Raw genomic sequence first — 20,418 nt, forward strand, 5'->3', positions numbered from 1 at the left:
CATAGTATCCAATCAAGTTGGTCAGGCAAGACTTCCCCTTAACAAAACCATGCTGTGTCCGAGCTATAACTGAAGTCTTGTCTAGATGATCCTGCAGTGCTTCTTTAACCAATGCCTCCATTAATTTTCGAACAGAAGTTAAACTCACAGGTCTATAATTATTTGTGTCAGCCTTTGATCCTCCTTTGTGAATTGGGGTCACATTTGCACATCTCTAGTCTATGGGTACCTCCCGAGTCCAAGGAAGCTCTCATAATTATGGCTAAGGGTTTGCTTACTTCCTTTGCTGCCTCCTTTAATATAACTGGATAGATCCCATCCCATAGAGGGCGCTGAATCTCTTTAAAAGTTACAGCTGTCAGTTACAGGCTCCGCAAAAACGATAAGTGTTTGCCTTTTATTTACATGATTGTTATTTTATATTGTACTTAATACGTAGTCATATAGTTATAGTTACGCTGGTTATTTTTTATTTTTAATTTAGATAAAGAGTTTTTGTGGATTTTACTTACGATAGGTAAAACTGTTATTTCGTTCCATTTTTGTAGCCATTGTTTTTGGATATAGTGGTAGGGAATTCAAATTTTTTAATTGAGGTAGCTAGGTAGCTCTAACGCATAATTATATAGTAATACGCTTCACTGTTTCTATTTAATAGTTTCTATTCAAATACTATTGATATTTAATTTATTGATTTTATTAATTTAAACTACCATGCCCCAGACTAGAGCAGCAAAGCAACGGGCACAAACTGGCAGGAGTGCTATGACTCGGGGGAGAACTGAGGGGGGCAATTCTCCAACGCATCACAGCCTAAAAAAATGTGCAGCTTGTGAAATGTTTGCCGAACTCTCTGGAACGGAACATGATATTGCCATGGGGGATGTCTTTGTGTGTGCGCGATGTAAGGAGTGTAAGGAAATCAGGCGACAACTCAGCGTTGTTATGGGCCTATATGAGAGTTTGAACGACAGGGTGGATGCTCTCGAAAGATCTAAACTGAGGGGCCCATCAGGCTCTCGGCTGCCCACATCAACACCAGAGCTTGCACTTGGTCATCACGCAACACAGCGGCAACCTCCAAGGCAGATTGCGCTGGTCCCACAGGAACTAGTAGTTGTTGGTGACTCTATTGTCAGGGAAACGGGGAACATCCTTTGTAAAAAGGATAGGTGGAACAGGACCAGGGTATGTCTGCCAGGGGCAAAGGTTGATGACGTTGTAGAGCGGATATCATCTTTCAAGGGCACAAAAGGTGATATAGTTGTACACATTGGCACTAATGATATTAAGAGTAGGAGACCGGCGGAATTACTCAACAAGTACAGGTCACTGTTGAAAAAAAGCCGTGAAATAGGGTTGAATTTGAAAGTGTCTGCAATTCTGCCCAGACACGATAGGAGGGAGTACATGATGAGAGCCTTGTCGATCAATTCGGCCCTGGAAAGATTGTGCAAGGCTCAAGGGGTAGAATTTTTTTCAGCCTGGACTGTACTTGTTAACAGGAGAGATTGCTTGTACAGGGATGGGATACACTTAAATAGAAAGGGGGCAAGAATATTTGCTGATGCTATCGAGGCAGTGTTAGGTGGGTCGGAAAACTGCTAGTTTGGGGGGATACAAAGACTAATAGTTTAACAGTAACCGCAGGCAGAGGTGAAGGTGATTCTTGCACAACTTCTATTAGAATAAGAAGCGACCTGGAGCGAGGGGTGTTGGGGGTTTCAGGGACGATGGCAGTCATCATGGAATAGTTGGGTATATGGGATGTGTTAGGGTAACAAGGAATAGGCATAGGAGCATGTATGCTTGCATGTATACCAATGCTAGAAGTATAGTAAATAAATTTGATGAATTTGAAGTGTTGGTCAAGACATCAAAGGCGGATATTGTTGGGATAGCAGAGACGTGGTGTCACAAAGATATAAGGAATGTAGAACTGGAATTTGGGGAGTACAATGTGTACAGAAAGGATAGACAGGACAGAAAGGGAGGGGGTGTTAGGCTGTTAATTAAGAAAAACATAAAATCAAAGAAAGTGCACCCAGTTAATATAGATGAACAGTGCTCTGTTGAGTCAGTTTGGTGTGAGATAAGCACTGCGAAAGGAAAAATAAGAGTAGGAGTGTGTTATAGGCCTAATGACTTGAATGAGAACAATGAACAATTGTACAGAGAAATAGAGTGGGCCAGTAAATCAGAATGTCTTATAATGGGGGATTTTAACTTCCCAGATATTGACTGGAACTTGTGGGTTGGTCACTCACACACTAGTCAGACTTTTGTGGATTTATTGGATCATTGTTTTCTGCAGCAGCATGTTCGAGAGGCAACCAGAGAAAGTAACACTCTTGATCTGGTTATCAGCAGTGATCATTCGTGTATTAAGAATTTGCAGATAAAGGAACCACTAGGTTGCAGCGATCACAGTGTGCTGAAGTGGGATTTACTCAAAGAGGTAACTACCGTCAGGGGTAAAGGAAAGGGTTTTTGCTTCCGTAAAGGGGAGTACAGTGGTCTCAGACAGTTTTTAAATTCTGTACAGTGGGATCAACTGACGATGTTACAAACAGTAAATTCTAAGTGGGAAGCATTCAAAGAATTAATCGTGGAAGCTACTAGACGTTATATACCGATTAAGAAATATCGTTCAAGGTTTAGGCCTAAATGGTTGTCAAATGAACTAATGAGACTCGTGACAGAGAATAAAAATGCATGGGTGCATATAAATTATCAGGTGACGCAGAAGCCTGTGGCAGATATAAGCTAGTCTGTAATCAGGTCACAAAGGAGGTTCGGCAGGCGAAGGCGGATTACGAGAAATCTTTGGCAAAAGATGCTAAGAAAAACAGCAAGGATTTCTTTACTTATATAAACTCTAAAAGGAAGGGGATGAATATGATTGGTCCACTTGACATCGATGGTTCGACTGTTGATGATCCTGCTCAAATAGCAAACAAACTGAATGAGTATTTTGCATCTACATTCACACGTGAGGAATTATTACAATTTGAAAATGGAAGAAGGTTATCAAATTGTAGCAGTGTGCTTAATGATTTTGTAATAACTGAGAGCAAAGTGGAGGAGAAATTGTTGAAGTTAAACATAAGAAAGGCACCTGGGGTGGATGGGATCTATCCAGTTATTTTAAAGGAGGCGGCAAAGCAACTAAGCAAACCCTTAGCCATAATTATGAGAGCATCCTTGGACCCAGGGGAGGTTCCCACGGACTAGAGATGTGCAAATGTGTCCCCAATTCACAAAGGTGGATCGAAGGGTGACACGAGTAATTACAGACCAGTTAGTTTAACTTCTGTTCCGGGTAAAATAATGGAGTCGCTGGTTAAAGATGCATTGCAGGATCATCTAGACAAGACTGCAGCAATAATTCAAACACAGCATGGGTTTGTTAAGGGAAAGTCTTGTCTGACAAATTTGATTGGTTATTATGATGTGGTCACAAAGGAACTGGATGCAAAAAATAATTTTGATATCATATACTTGGATTTCAGGAAAGCTTTTGACACTGTTGCGCATGGAAGACTACTGTACAAATTGGAGCAGAATGGTATTAAGGGTAAGTTGCTACAATGGATAAAAGGATGGTTAAGTGGGAGAAGACAGAGGGTTGTAATCAATGGGTGCTGCTCTTCGTGGACTAATGTTATTAGTGGAGTCCCACAGGGTTCGGTGTTGGGTCCACTGTTGTTTTGTGTGTTTATCAATGATATTGATGAAGGTATATCAGGCTTAATGTCGAAGTTTGCAGATGACACAAAGGTTGGCAGGGTTGTTAATGACAGTAATGGCAGTGTGCTACTGCAACAGGATCTAGATAATTTGGGCAGATGGGCTAAGAAGTGGCAACTGAAGTTCAACCTTGACAAATGCAAAGTACTGCATATGGGTAGAAGTAACCCCAGAGAAACGTACCAACTGTGTGGTACTACACTTAAGGTGGTAGAAAATGAAAAAGACCTGGGAGTAACTGTGCAGTCAGATATGAAGTTTTCTGAGCAGTGCAGACAGGCTACTAGGGCGGGTCATGGGGTTTTGTCAATGATATATAGGAATTTTGCTAGCAGGGAAAAGGAGGTGATTTTCCCTCTGTATAAGGCAATGGTCAGGCCACGCCTTGAGTACTGCGTACAGGTCTGGAGGCCTCATTTTAGGAAGGATGTAGATTTGCTTGAGCGTGTACAGAGAAGAGCAACACGATTGGTGAGGGAAATGAAGGGATTCTTTTACCAAGAGAGGCTTAAGTTCTGCAAATTGCAGTGGCTGGAGACTAGGCACCTGCGCGGTGATCTGATTGAGGTCTATAAGGCCTTGAATGGGTTGAGCACGCTGAATTCTGATGGGATCCTTCCACTTGTTCAGATTACCAACCTACGGGGACATAAGTTCAAATTAAGAAAGGACAGATGTAGAATAGATGTGCGGAAATTTGCCTTTAGCCAGCGGGTGGTTAATTGCTGGAACAAACTTCCATCTGTTGTTGTGGAAGTTGATAGGTTAAATAAATTTAAGGACGAACTGGACAGGCATTTGGAGGGAATGGTGCGATTTTTTTTTTTTTTTTTGGCTGATGCTGCATAAGCTCCTACACTTGCTTTCTTGCATCATGTGCCACTACTACTACTACTACTACTACTACCCCAGATGCCTTTCTTGTGTTTATCTTCAACAGTTTCTCCTCCTCTTTACTCTCAGTTATTAATATCCCAATGCAGTAATAACACTATATATATATTTCAGTATCGAGTTTTATCTCCTATTGAATTATGTTTATATGAATTTTTATAATGTTACATTTGTAAAATCTAAGTGGTTATATGTATTACGTCAAAACATTACATTTGTGAAATCTAAGTAGTTATAATAAATAAATTTAACTATGTATTGCCACCCACATGGCTCGAATTCTGAAACACATCTTAGAAAACTTAGGCAGAAACATAACAATTCAGTTTTAACATTGATAAATACAATGTGTTGCATATGGGCAGTAGTAATCCCAGGACAATTAGGTGGTATCACACTCGATATGCTGGGGAATGAAAGTGATCTAGGGGTAATTGTACAGTTTGATATGAAGTTTTTGGAACAGAACAGACAGGCTGCTACAACAGATCATGGAGTTTTGTCAATGATAAACATATATTTTGCCAGCAGAAACAAGAAGATGATTATCCTGGTGTATAAGGTGATGGATAGGCCATATCTTGTGCGCTGCATACAGGTCTAGAAGCCTCATTTTAAGGACGTGGATCTATTGGATTTGATTGTTTGAATGGGCGCAGAAAAGAGCAAACAGATTAGTCAAGGAAACAAAAGGATACTCAAGGATACTCTTACCACAAAAGACTCCAGTTCTGAAATCTGCAGAACTTGGAAACTAGACACCTACAAAGAGACCCGATTTAAGTGTTTGAAACTTTAAATGAATTGAGTAAACTAATTGCTAATTGCAGCCTTACTCTTTCTTGGATGACATACATAGGGAACATAAGATGAAAAAGGATGACTGCATGATAGATATACGAAAATTTGCTTTCAGCCAGAGAGAACTACCATTTCGTGATGTGGAAGTGGATAGTTTGAATAAATTTAAGTAAGAATTATATTTATATATCTTAAATAGCCAACATTTCTAATATTTAGACAAAATTATTAATATATGGAATTATTTTGGCTATTTTCCTGAAGATTTGTGGCTTTACTAATATATCTTACAAATTACACAAAAAATATTAAAAAATAATTCAAAAAAAGGATTATAAAAATTATTTAGGCAACTGGCAGATGAGGTGGGTAGTTTCTTTTCCATAGTGAACTGCTGAAAATCAGCCAAGTGTTCACTGTTGCCACTATATGACTTAAAACAGAACAAATTGAGAGAAACTAACTTATCTACAAATACATGATCTTAAGCAATGGCAAGCCCTCTTCAAACTAACTTATGAAACTAAACATGTGAAATGTAATGTAAACATGTGAAATGTAAATTTTTGCATTTTTGAATTAACTAATGGCAAATCAACAAAGCTGAAACATATGAAAATATGCAAATTAAGATTATGAGGCTGAGGGTTTTTCTGTGGCAAGAGTATTAAAAAATTAATTGTTTAATTAATTTGGTTAGTTTGTTAATTAGATAATTATTGTTTTATTTTTTTAACGGTAGTAGTTAATATGTAAATATGTAATGTGCTGTAGTTTCAGCATTAATAATTTCACATAGTTCAAGGGTAATTAATTTAATCAAACTGGTTATTTATTGGTTAAATTTTACCTTACATACAATTCAGTAGTGTTCTTAAGACCAAAAAGTTGAATGTGAAAAGCAAAATAAAAGTAAAACACAAGATGGAAACTATTGCAAAACCTACCCTTTCTTCTGCAGCTTTAACAATAGCATCCTTTTGTGCCACGGCCACCTCTCTTTCAGCGGTAATGTGAATACTTTCTCTGACAGCATCTTCCAGTTCCTCAATCCTCTTTTTCTGCTGCATTATTTGCTCCTAATGGGAATAAACAGTGAAGGGGAGGGGAATCGGGAGAGGATGTGTGGGAAGCATGATAGGAAGAGCAATGAAAGGTGAGCTAACAAACAAAAAAGCTTACTCATTCAAAAAACAAATAAAACATAACTAAATAAAACTTCAACAATAAAACAAAAGCAAATAGTGATATGGCTAAACTAAAACACACATTTATGAAAATATTCCCTTCACAAGTGCATTTACACAACAGTGAAAATTTACATAACAGTTGGGTCCCTTCAACCAGCCAAAAGCAATCAGGATGGAACTAAGGGGAAGACAGCCACTGCATCAAACAAATGGCATCCCAAAACATCCAACAATGAAACAGAACTAATCTCACAGAAATAACATACTTCAAAAGAAACTAGAAAAGAAGCCAGCAGCACCACCAGATGGCTATTAGGGTGAGAGTGGGGGGAAAAGGAATAAGATATTATCAATATAAAATATTCAATGTCAGTAAAAAATTTTTATATCTATTAATTTAGTTCCATTAAATTAATTTTTTATGAGACTGTAAATTTTAAGTTAATAAATTTCACAAATGCTAAATAATTTTTAGAAATTTTAAATGATTGTTTAACATGAGCAACTACAAACAGTATAAAAACCTAATGCTGATATATTTATTAGCATATAATACACTCAGTTTTTTAGTATTTTCAATCAAATAAAATGCTTGGATATATCATTATTCACTAATAAAAGCAAATGATCTGTAATTTTAATAAACTGAAATAAAATACAAATAAAATTATTCAAGTAAATGTATTCAAGCAATTATTGTATTCTGAAGTCAAGATGTATTTGTGAATTGCTAGCTTTATGACAATTAGCTAAAAACGTGTTAAATAGCTGTTGGGGGGGGGACCCCTTACTCTTCTGTCTGATATAGTCCTCAGTATTTTTGGACCAATAAGCATTAATTTATGACAGTCCTCAAATCAACAAGGCACAGCTCTATATAATACATAGTTCAGAGTCAGTAAGCTTATTCATGGAAGCTGGTATCAAACAAATATGTCAACATCATAAACCCACCTTGATCTAGTATATATCATGATTTAACATCCTCTTATTCAGTATTTCCCAAAAATTTTAACTCATTCTCCACTCAAACATTATTGCTAATGATCGCATCCCAATTCACATTTGTAATGGCGAGTCTCATTCATATTCACAAAATTATAAGTTGGGGGGGATATTGCAAACAAAATATTGGCAGAAATTTTCAAGCTTCATTATAATAAAACCATTAAATGAATTATCATTAAGCAAAGTTAATCTGCAGTTTTCAGAACAAGAGCTGGGATTTTTTTGCAAATAGTATCACCTTATGTGGGGAAATCAAGATTTTATGTTTTCATGAAACTGCTAAGAGAGAATCACGTTCAAGTCTGTGTGAATAAAGTATGTTTTACTATAGTTTGAGAACTACTGCTCTTATAACAAAAAAAAAAGAAAGAATCATCCTAAACAAATTCAAAAATGACATTATGTCTGTGTAAATCCCAGTACCTACAAAGAGTGATAATTTAGGACAGGGGTGGGCAACCCCATCCACATCGGCCAACTCCAGCCCATGTAAATATTGTATCTGGATAGCACTTGTTGTAAATAAATGTTGATAAAATGGCTTGCCAGTGCAAAATTGCTGGACAGTGCAGTGTGGAGTCAGTTTGGTGTGACATAAGCATTGGGAGATCAAAATTGAGAGTAGGAGTGTGCTATAGGCCTAATGACTCTGATGAGTATAATGAGAAACTGTACGGGGAAATAGAATGAGCCAGTAAATCAGAGAGTCTTACAATGGGGTATTTTAATTTCCCAGATATTGACTGGAATTTGGGGGCTGGTCACTCACACACTAGCAAGGCTTTTGTGGATTTATTAGATGATTGTTTTCTACATCAGCATGTTCAGGAGGCAACTAGAGGGGGGGCGCCTCCGTAGCCAGGTGGGAAGGAACAGCAGTGCGTATCACATGCTTCTTGATTAGACGGGGGTTCGAGCCCGTCACCAGCAAATACGAGGATGCAGAAAGGTTAGGGAATGACCACCGCATATCCTGGAGCAATATGGCCTTAGTTGCTAATGCTCCTAAAAACTAAACAAACAAACAACTAGAGGGAGTAATACTCTTGATTTGATTATCAGTAGTGATTCTTCATGTATTAAGAATCTGCAGGTAAATGAACCACTAGGCGGCAGTGATCACAGTGTGCTAAAGTGGGATTTACTCAAAGAGGTAACTACCATTAGGAATAAAGGGAAGGGTTATTGCTTTCGTAACTATGATGGACTGAGACAGTATTTAAATTCTATACAGGGGGACCAACTGATGATGTTACCAACAGCAAATTCAAAATGGGAAGCATTCAAAGAACTTATCTTGGAAGCTACTAGGCTTTACATACCAACTAAGAAATATTGTTCAAGGTTTAGGCCTAAGTGGATGTCAGATGAACTAATGAGACATATGGCAGAGAAGAAAAATGCATGGGATACATACAAATTAACATGTGACACAGAAGCCTATGATAGATACAAGTTGATCTGTAACCAAGTTACAAAGGAGGTTAGGCAGGCGAAGGCAGATTACGAGAAATCTTTGGCAAGGGATGCAAAGAAAAACAGCAAAGAGTTCTTTACTTATGTAAACTCTAGAAGGAAGGGGATGAATCAGATTGGTCCACTTGATATCGATGGGTCAACTGTTGATGATCCTGCTCAGGTAGCTAACAAACTGAATGAATATTTTGCATCGACATTCACATATGAGGAGTTATTCAGCGAGGGGAATGCCAGAGGTCTATTTAACTCTGGCAGTAAGCTAGAGAATCTTGTAATAACTGAGAGTAAAGTGGAGGAGAAATTGTTGAAGATAAATACAAGAAAGGCACCTGGAGTGGATGGAATCTATCCAGTTATATTAAAGGAAGCAGCAAAGGAAGTAAGCAAACCCTTAGCCATAATTATGAGAGCTTCTTTGGACTCAGGAGAAGTACCCATGGACTGGAGATGTACAAATGTAACCCCAATTCACAAAGGAGGATCAAAGGGCGACACAAATAATTATAGACCTGTTAGTTTAACTTCTGTTCCTGGAAAATTAATGGAGGCACTGGTTAAAGAAGCACTGCAGGATCATCTAGACAAGACTTCAGTCATAGCTCAGACAAGTCATGGTTTTGTTAAGGGGAAGTCTTGCCTGACCAATTTGATTGGATACTATGATGCAGTCACAAAAGAACTGGATGCAGGGAATAACTTTGATATTATATACTTGGATCTTAGAAAGGCTTTTGATACTGTTGCACATGGAAGACTGCTGCATAAATTGGAGCAGTGTGGCATTGGAGGCAAATTGCTGCTGTGGATAAAGGGGTGGTTGAGGGGTAGAAGAGAGAGAGTGATAATCAATGGACACTGCCCATTATGGACTAATGTTATTAGTGGAGTCCCTCAGGGTTCAGTATTGGGTCCATTATTGTTTTCTGTATTTATAAATGATATTGATGATGGTATATCAAGCTTAATGTCCAAGTTTGCCAATGATACAAAGGTTGGCAGGGTTGTCAAGGACACTACTGACACTGTGCTACTGCAACAGGATCTGGAAAGGTTGAGCAGATGGGCTTTGAGGTGGCAAATGAAGTTTAACATTGACAAATGTAAAGTACTACATATGGGAAAGAGCAACCCCAGAGCAACGTATCAACTCTGTGGTACTACGCTGACAGTGGTAGAGAATGAAAAGGACCAGGGGGTGGTTGTGCAAGCAGATATGAAGTTTTCTGAGCAGTGCAGACGGGCTGCAAGAGTAGCTCATGGGTATTGTCGATGATATATAGGAATTTTTCTAGCAGGGATAAGGAGGTGATTATTCCCTTGTATAAGGCAATGGTCAGACCACACCTAGAGTGCTGTATACAGGTCTGGAGGCCTCATTTCAAGAAGGATGTAGAGATGCTGGAACGAGTACAGAGAAGGGCAACAAGATTAGTGAATGGAACAAAAGAATTCCCAAAGTGTGCCCCTCTCCAAGGAAGGCACAGTTGGTTTATTATTTTTTTTTGTGAGGGGGGAAGTATGTTATTTGTTTGAAACACTTTTTCAACAAATTATGGACAAACATTTTGCATAGGTGGCACAATGGGTGCTCTTACGAAGAAAGGCTTAAGTTTTGCAAATTACAGTGTCTGGAGACTAGGCACCAGCGAGGTGATCTGATAGAGGTGTATAAAGCCTTGAATGGTTTGAGCATGCTCAATGCTGATGGGATTGTTCCTCTTGCTCAGAATAATCACCTGAGAGGGCATAAATTCAAATTGAGAAAAGACAGATGTAGGATAGATGTGAGGAAATTTGCCTTTAGCCAGCGGGTGGTTGGTTGGTGGAATAAACTTCCATCCCTTGTCGTAGAAGTTGATAGCCTAAACAAGTTTAAGGCTCAGCTGGACAGGTATTTCGAACGAACAGAGGGGTGAAGTGGAAGTGGTTATTTTTTTATTTATTTTTTTATTTATTTATGTTATTTATTTATTTATTTTTTTTTTTGGCTGATGCTGCATAAGCTTGCTTTCTTGCATCAAATGCCTCTACTAATGCTAATGCTAATGCTAACGCTAAAAAAATCAACTGATTATGAAAAATTCTGTGACGTAATTGGGGTTGTATCCTTTTTGGGGTTGTGTTATTGTGTGAAAATTTGCCTTTAGCCAACGGGTAGTTGATTGGTGGAACAGACTTCCATCTTTTGTTGTGGAAGTTGATAGCCTAAATAAATTTAAGGTTGAGCTGGACAAGCATTTGGAATGAATGGAGGGGTGAAATGGGAGGGTTTTTTTTTTTTTTTGCTGATGCTGCATAAGCTTGCTTTCTTGCATCATATGCCTCTACTAATGCTAATGCTAATGCTTTGCTTGACTTTTCAACCTACTGTACTTCATGCTGTGCTCAGGTGGAAAATAAGTAACACTGCATATAGCCAGGCCGTGACAGCTCCTTTCTGTTACTGTGCACCCAGCAAAATAAAAAAGGTAGACTATGAAAAACAACAGAAATGGAAAGACTACTTTTTTTTTATAGAATATAAAGACAGACCAATATGTTTAATTTGCTCTGAAGCCATATGTAAAGAATATAATTTCAAAAGACATTATAAGACAAAATATTCAAACTATGACAAAATTATAGGATAAATAAGAACATACAAAATTCAAAATATGAAAATGTCTCTTGCTAGTGCAAACACAACTTGTGAAATGTAATAAAGACAGTGTTTTAATGCAGTCTCATTCTAAATTCTAAAAGAGCTAAAAAAAACTCCAAGCATACTCTGATGGCAAGTTGATTAAAGATATATTTCAGAAATTGTTGACATTTTGTGCCTGGAAAAGAAGAGATTTTTTTTTAAAATATCAGTTCATTTTGGAAAATATTATATTTATTAATGAAATATACCAAAATGTTTCAAGAAACTTTAAAATCTAGAACTTAAAAGTTAGAATAAACTTGAAATTGGCATTTGATGAAAGCACAGACAAAAGATTCTGCTCAGTTATCGATTTTTATTTGAGGACTTCGTATTTTCATATTGCAGAAGAAATATTATCATTGAGCTCATGAAAAGTAAAACTACCACCGATGATATTTTTCAAAAAATAAAAGAAATCATGAAAGAATGTCGACTTCTTTATAATGAGTTAAAAGGATTATCTACAGATGAAATCATCTCTGAATCACTGAGAATTCCATGAGGTACTTACAGATACTGAATCTAAATACAGTAAACTCTCACTAAACTGGATTAATTGGGGAGGTAGAGGTCATCTGGATTAAGCGATAATCCGGATCAGTGAAGCAAGAGATAGCCCTAAAAGACAAAACTCAGAACAAAAATAAATGAAAATTTTAATTATATAGGTAGTGCTGATGAAAATAAATAAATAAAAATCACCGTAGAGCCTTTATTTAAAAACTATAAAGAGACAATACATTTATCCATCTATCGATGGATAAATGTATTGTCAATGGATAAATGTATTATTTTGTCTTTTTATACAATTGGCAGGTGGCATTGGCATCACATGCCAATGCCACTTGATCGTTGCTATATTCACAGCAACAATCAAGAGGCATTTAAGTGGATCAATACCACTTAAATACTACTTCTTACTGCAAAAATTTTGGCTTTTTTAATGTCTATTTGATGCACTACTTTTATCACTCCCCATATCAAATTTTAATTTTAAAGCATGTCTTTATAGATTCTTATTGTTTTCTATTATCTGACACAGAATGTTAGCTGTATCAATACCAAATTTTTCAGCAATTTTTTTTCAAGGAACACCATTTTCAAGTTGTTCTACCACTTTGAGCTTGTTAATGATAGTTAAAGTAATGTGTTTTGTTTTTTTTATTCTACTTTTTAATTATTTAGAACCCATAATTATGTAAAATACATCAACTTATATATATAGATACATATAAAGAAGTACACAAATGAAGTGATATAAGCAATAAGATCCGTCCGATTCTGAGTCAACAATGATACTGAACAACACGAAAGACAATGTAATGTATGTTCCATCTCTCTTTCTGTGCACTCAATTAGCATGCAGTCAGAGTTGCTCATCTGCCTTCCTAAATCCCATATCTTTCAACATACTCAACTGCAAACAGAATTTTTCATATTTTGATCTGGATTATCCGACATCCGGATAAACTGTAACCGGATTAGCGAGGGTTTACTGTACATCTAATTTTACATATTATTGTGAAGTAACATGCCTTCCTAAGGCAAAAAAGATTTTATGATTTCAGAAAAAAAGTGAAAATATTCATATATTTCGAGAAAATCCTGTTTCAGAGCTTCATGATGAGAATTTATTAGCACAGAATTCCCAAAGTGTGCCCCTCTCCAAGGAAGGCACAGTTGGTTTATTACTTTTTTTTGTGAGGGGGGAAGTATGTTATTTGTTTGAAACACTTTTTCAACAAATTATGGACAAACATTTTGCATGGGTGGCACAATTTAATTATTACATAGTAACACTGAGTTCAAACTTGGAGAGCCGGAGCAGTTTTTAGGAATGACCTTGGAGGAGCCATTTCAACAATGCAACCTCATTATAGGTTATGTTTGCAGAGGCAGTAACATACATCCAAATTAATCCAGGTATGAAGCTGATGATTTATAAGCAAACTTATAAAGCATCAGCCAAAAAAAATAATAATAAAATAAAATTTCTACACTGCCTGACCAATCTCCCAATAATTTGTCTAGTTCTTCTTTGAATTTATTTAAACTACCCACTTCCACAACAGCAGATGGAAGTTTGTTCCACCAATTAACAACCTGCTGGCTGGAGGTAAACTTCCATCTATCCTACAACCATCCTTCCTTAATTGTTTTTTGTAGTAGTAATAGTAGTAGCAAATTATGTAAGAAAGCAAGCTTATATAGCATCAGCCAAAAAAAAAAAAAAAACCCTTTCACACATCCATACCCTCCAAGAATTTGTCTAGTCCTTCAGTGAATTTATTCAAATCATCCACTTCTACAACAACAGATGGAAGCCAGTATCAACGCTCAACTACCAACTGGCTGAAGAAAACTTCCACACATCCTGCAACCATCTTTCCTCGACTTGAATTTATGTCCCCTCATGTGTGTATTCTCAACGAGAGGAAGAATTCCATTAACAATTAGTTTGCTCAATCCATTCAAGGCATTAAACATTCAATCAGATCTCAATGCAGATGAAGAGTCTTCAGATGCTGCAATTTGCAGAATTCAAGCCTTTCTAGGTAAACACACTCTTTTGTTCCCTTCACCAATCTGATTGCCCTTCTCTGCACCTGTATACAGTATTCAAGATGCAGCCTAACCATGGCCTTGTACAAGGGGATAATCACCACCTTATCCTGGCTAGCAAAGTTTCTGTATATCACTGCCAATACCCCATGAGCTACCCTGGTGGCATTTCTGCACTACTCAGAGAATTTCATATCTGACTGCGCAATTACCCCTAGGTATTTTTCATTTTCCACTATTGTGAGTGTAGTACCACACAGTTGATAAGTTACTGGGATTACTGCTTCCCATATGCAGTACCTTGCATTTATCAATGTTAAACTTCAATTGCCATTTCTCACCCCACCGATCTAATTTTTCTAGATCTTGTTGCAGTACCACACTGTCATTAGTGTTGTTAACCACCCTACCAACCTTTGTGTCATCTGCAAACTTAGATATTAAGCCTGATATACCTGCATCAATAACAATGAGCTCAATACTGAACCCTGGAGAACTCCTCTAATAACATTAGTCCACGAAGAGCAGTGCCCATTGATAACCACTCTCTGTCTTCTTCCAATTAACCATCCCTTTATCCATAGCAGTAAGTTGCCTTTACTGTCACATTTCTCCAGTTTGTACAGCAGATTTTTATGTGCAACAGTATCAAAATTCTTACTGAAAGCCAAGTATATAACATCAAAATTGTTTTTTGCATCCAGTTCCTTGGTCACCGCATCATAGTAACCTATTGGATTGGTTAGACAAGATTGGTTAGATACATTTGCACAGCTCCAGTCCATAGGGACCTCCTATGAATCCAAGGATGCTCTCATAATTATGACTAAAGGTTTACTTACCTCCTTTGCTGCAACTCTTAATATAATTGGATAGATTCCATCTGCCCCAGGTGCTGTTTATATGTTCAGCTGCAACAATTTCTCTTCGACTTTCCTTTCAGTTATCACAAAGTTATTTAGAGTGTGATAAATTCCCCATTAGAGTGTGATAAACTTTTGGCATCCCCTCCCTTAAAGAATTCCTCATGTGTGAATGTAGATGCAAAATACCTATTCAATTTGTCAGAAAACTGAGCAGGATTATCAATGGTTAACCCATTGATATTGTGGTCCGATGTGATTCCATCCGTTCCTTGTACTGTTAATATAAGCATAGAAGTCTTTGTTGCATTTCTTTGACAGAGACATCGCATAATCTGCATTAGTTTGCCTAACCACCTTTGTGATTTGATTACAGACTAATTTATATATACCATAGGCTTCTGTATCACTTAATAACTTATATGAATCCTATGCAGTTTTCTTCTGTCATGTGTCTCAATAGTTTTAGACCTAAAACTATTGAGACACATGAACAGTATTTCTTCACTGGTATGAAATGCCTAGTAGCTTCTATGGTTACTTGAATACTTACCATTTAGTAGCGTCTCCGTAGCCAGGTGGGAAGGAGCAACAGTGCGTAGCACACGTTTCTTGATTAGACCGGGGTTCGAGCCCGTCACCACCAAATACGGAGGATGTGGAAAGGTCAGCGAATGACCACCGCATATCCCGGAGCAATATGGCCTTAGTTGATAATGCTCCTAAAAAAACCAAAAACAACAACAACAACAACAACCATTTAGTATGGATGCCCTGAATGCTTACCATTTAGAAGTTGCTGTTGGTAACATCATCAGTTGGTCCCGATGCATGCAAACCATTGTAGTTACCCTTATGAAAGCAAAAGCCTTTCTCTTTACCCTTGACAGTAGTTATATCTTTAATTAAATTCCTCATTAGTACACTGTGATTGCTGACACCCAGTGCATCTTTTACCTGTAGATTCTTAATGCATGAAGAATCACTGCTGATAACTAGATCAAGAATATTGCCTCCTCTTGTTGCCTCTCTAACATGAAAACAGTCATCCAAGATATCTACAAACATCTTGCTAGTGTGTGCGTGAACAACCCACAAATTCAAGTCAAAATCTGGGAAATTAAAATCCCCCCCGCCATTATAAGACATTCTAATTTACTCCACTCTATTTCTCTGTATACTGTTTAGTATACTCATCACAGTCATTAGACCTATAACACACTACTACTCTCAATTTTGTTTTCTAAGTCCTTATATCACACCAAAATGACTCAACGTTTCACTGGTCACTTACATTAACTGGATGCACTGCCCTAGATTTAATATGCTCCTTAACTAAGAGCATAACCCCTCAACCCCTCTTGTCCTGTCTGTACTTCCTGTATACACTGTTCTCCCTATAATCAAATTTAGCATCGCTTATGTCTGAGTGACACCATGTATCCACTATCCCTACAATGTTTGATGATGACTTAATCAGTACTTCAAAATCATTAAATTTATTTACAATGCTCCTAGTATTACTGTACATGCACATGTTCTCACACTTAGTTATCCTAACACAGCCCATGTATTTACTTGTTCCATATTCTATTTGAATTTATGCCCTCTCATATCTATAATCTGATATATTAATATATTAATTTACAAAATATGTATACTTATACATACTTTTATAGATACTTATATCTAAATTTTATTTCAAATCTGTCTATTTGCACTTGTTCCGTAAGGGGTGTGTGAAATTTATGTTTTTTGTGGATTTATTAGGCGTATAGGCATCTGTGGCCATAGTGCACCACTGAAATTTATGAAATATTTTGTCTGGGGAGGGGAGAGGGAAGTGCCAGGTATAAACATTTTTGAAAAATTGTGGTTTAGCAGATTTGGCTTTTTTGTGGATATTACAATTCACCGATCTTAATAAAAATGATCGGTGAATGAATATAAATGATCTTAATATGCAAATACTAAGATCATTTCGTATCTTAAAAGCAAAACCAAGATGTCAACCAACTATGGACAAGCAGAATATTTCAAAAATAAGCTTATTTTATAGCAAACTCATCTTATAGAACAATAATCTAAAGGGCAATTTGTATAATTTTCCAAAATTTGATATTAATAATTATACAAATACAGTATTTTAAATGGCTTCTATTTTGACAGCAGATTTGAAGATTTTAAAGAATAGGATATTATATTTGAGGTATTTTCATTGCCTTTCTCTATTAATGACATTAAAAAGGTTAAAAAAAACAGTTAGAAATAAAAAATGACCGGACATTAAAGCAAAATTTAATGAATTTTATTAAAGTGCTTTAAAAAATGTTGACTCAACTTCACACTCAAAAATATCATCATCATCATTTGGAAGCACATACAAATGTAAGCAATTGTTCTCTACAACGAAATCAAAATATCGTCGTTTAATCCTCGTTTAACAAACATTGATTTAGATAATAATTTGTATCTAGCTCCCGACAGCAACTGAACAAATATTGATGTATCGGTCAAAGAGACCCAGTTACAATGACTGTATTAGGTCTGAAATATAAATTATTATGATTATATTATTTATTAAAACTTGTTCTGATTTGTATTAAATATCATTTAGAAACAGTATTATTAATGTAATAATACAACTTTTTTTTTTTGTTATTTATTTTGTTTTAATAATAAGATTAATTTTTAACAAACTTTGAAATAATCCAAATTTTAATAAACAAAAAATATAAAATAAAATACAGTGAAATCTCCCTTAATGGACACCTCTCTAAAAGGGACACTTCTTGTGGCCATTCTAGCTTAGGTCCCAGCCAGAAGTATTAGAAATTACATGTTAGATAACCTCTCCAAAATGGATACTCTCTATAATATAGATGCTGGATTCTCTCTAAAACAAACAGGTGTCCTTTTGGTATTTTCAACCTCCCTAGATGGGACACTTTCAAAGATAATTTGACACAAACACATTTTCCTTTGTTAACAGGCAATGAAGAGAAGTGAAGGTGAAGACCACATAGATAATTTTTACCAGTAGCCTATGGGGATTTTCTGTGTCCATAAACCTCCTTTGCAAAACAAAAACAGTGTTGTGTAAATAGGGTACACAATACAAATCTGAAATCACATCCAGGATACTGGATATCTCCAAGTTATTTATTTTTTTTTTTTTTATATTTTTCACCAGCCAGAAAAATCCACTTGATAGTAAATGGCAGCATAATTACAGAAGAATTTACCAACCACAAGAATGCACAATGCATACTTTGATTCACAAGCAGCAATCTGCCACCACTATTATGTGTACATTTCAAACATGGTTTAAAGAGAAGGCACTGAGTAGGCCTACAATTCTACAATGGTACAGAAAATTCATAAAAGATGCCTGTTTGTGTAGTCATCTTGATAGAGGTGATGGGTGAAAAAAAGTCAGTTAGGGCACAGTGGAGCTGGTTTGAGGAAGTTTAAAGCAAAACCCTGGGGAAACCCATATGACATGCCAGTTGTGAGCTTAATATGCCAAGGTCAACAGTACAGGTTACACTGTTGTCTGAGGATGCAATGAGAGAAGTTACAGCTTGTACAGAAGCCACTGATCTATGATAAAACCAAGAGTATTGAATTTTGTTGGTAAATTTTTCCATGATTACAATTTTGTGATTATGGTGCCATCTACAATAAGATATCGATGGTAATAAAAAGACACTGTATGGTATGGTGAAGAATAGCAGAAGAGATGGTGAACAGATCAAATACTTGATGGACGAGAATGAGAACCTAATAACCAAGGATGAAGAGATAAGAGAAACATGGAAGAAGTATTTTGAAAATCTGTTGAACGTGCAGGACAACCAGCAAAAGGGACAAAGGCAGGTTGATCATAGAAGAGGGGATGGAAGAGAAGATACGGAGAGAGAGCAGACAGAGTTGACATGTGGAATGATGTAGTGCAGGCATGGAAATACATCAAGACAGGTAAGTCTGCTGGTATGGATGAGATAAATGAAGAAATGCTGAAGGCTACAGGTGAGGCAGGGATAGTGTGGACATACAGACTGTTCTGTAAGATCTGTGATGAGAGACAAGTGCTGAAGGACTGGAAAGAAGGTTTGATCATCCCGTTGTTCAAGAAGGGGAACAGGAAAAAGTGTTCCAATTATAGAGGCATCACACTGACATCACGTGTGAATAAGCTGTATGAGAGAGTGTTAGAGCGGAAGATAAGAGGAACGATTGAAAATAGGATGGCTGAGGAACAGTATGGCTTTAGGCCTGGCAGATCGATGGTGGATCTAATTTTCTGCATCAGGCAACTGATGGAAAAGTGTTATGAACACAATAAAGAATTATGGAAGGTATTTTTGGATATAAAGAAAGCGTTTGATGCCATAAAGAGAGAGAAAGTGTGGGAGGATTTGAGAAACTTGGGGATAGAGGAACATCTTGTGGAGAGAATTGAGAATGTGTGCACCAATACAGTGAGCAAAGTAAGAACAATAATGGGGTTGATGGAGAGCTTTGCAATAACATCAGGTTTGAGGCAAGGAGGCATCCTGTCACCTATTCATAGCTGTCATTAATGATGAGCAACGTAGAGTGGTAGAACAACTTGGACAGGACCAGATGAAAGTCATGCTCTTCGCAGATGACCTCTGCATATGGGGAGAGAGCAGGGAACAAGTGCAACAGCAAGTTGATATATGGGCTAGCATGGCCAATGAATTTGGACTGGTTTTCAGTCATGAGAAGAGTGAAGTAATGGTTCTAAAGAGGAGTGGCGAGCTTGATGGCTAAAGAGTTAAAAATGGTTAACAACTTCAAGTATCTAGGAAGCACCATTACAAAGACTGGAGTAATAGACAAAGAAATAAGTAGAAGGATACAAGCGGGCGGGAATTTCTATAGGCAGATAAGTGATCTGATCTGGAACAGGAACATACCACTGAAGTGTAAGAAGGCTATATATCAGGCCTATTACATACCAATTCTGACGTATGCATCTGCAACTTGGGCTATGAGGAAAAAGGATGAAAGCAGAATTCAGGGGGCAGAAATGAGATTTGTGAGGAGCACAGCTAGAAAGACAAGATGCAACAAAATCAGGAATGATATGATTAGGGAGAGAATTCAGGTTGAAAAACTTCAGAATAGGATTGAAAGGTCCCATTTGAAATGGTTT

General features: G+C 36.9%; 1 protein-coding gene across 1 annotated transcript in view; it reads right to left on the reverse strand.

Moving 5' to 3' along the window:
• Nucleotides 1-20,418, reverse strand: part of LOC150086760 (uncharacterized) — a 429,070-nt gene that overhangs the window by 101,840 nt on the left and 306,812 nt on the right. Inside the window, exon 12 of the mRNA XM_090372247.1 lies at nucleotides 6,393-6,524. Coding sequence (XP_090228373.1) covers nucleotides 6,393-6,524 — 132 coding nt within the window. The remainder of the gene's footprint in view (nucleotides 1-6,392; nucleotides 6,525-20,418) is intronic.

This window comes from Mastigoproctus giganteus, chromosome 4, assembly GCF_048544385.1.
Source record: "Mastigoproctus giganteus isolate SK-2022 chromosome 4, ASM4854438v1, whole genome shotgun sequence".
Classification (NCBI taxonomy): domain Eukaryota; kingdom Metazoa; phylum Arthropoda; class Arachnida; order Uropygi; family Thelyphonidae; genus Mastigoproctus; species Mastigoproctus giganteus.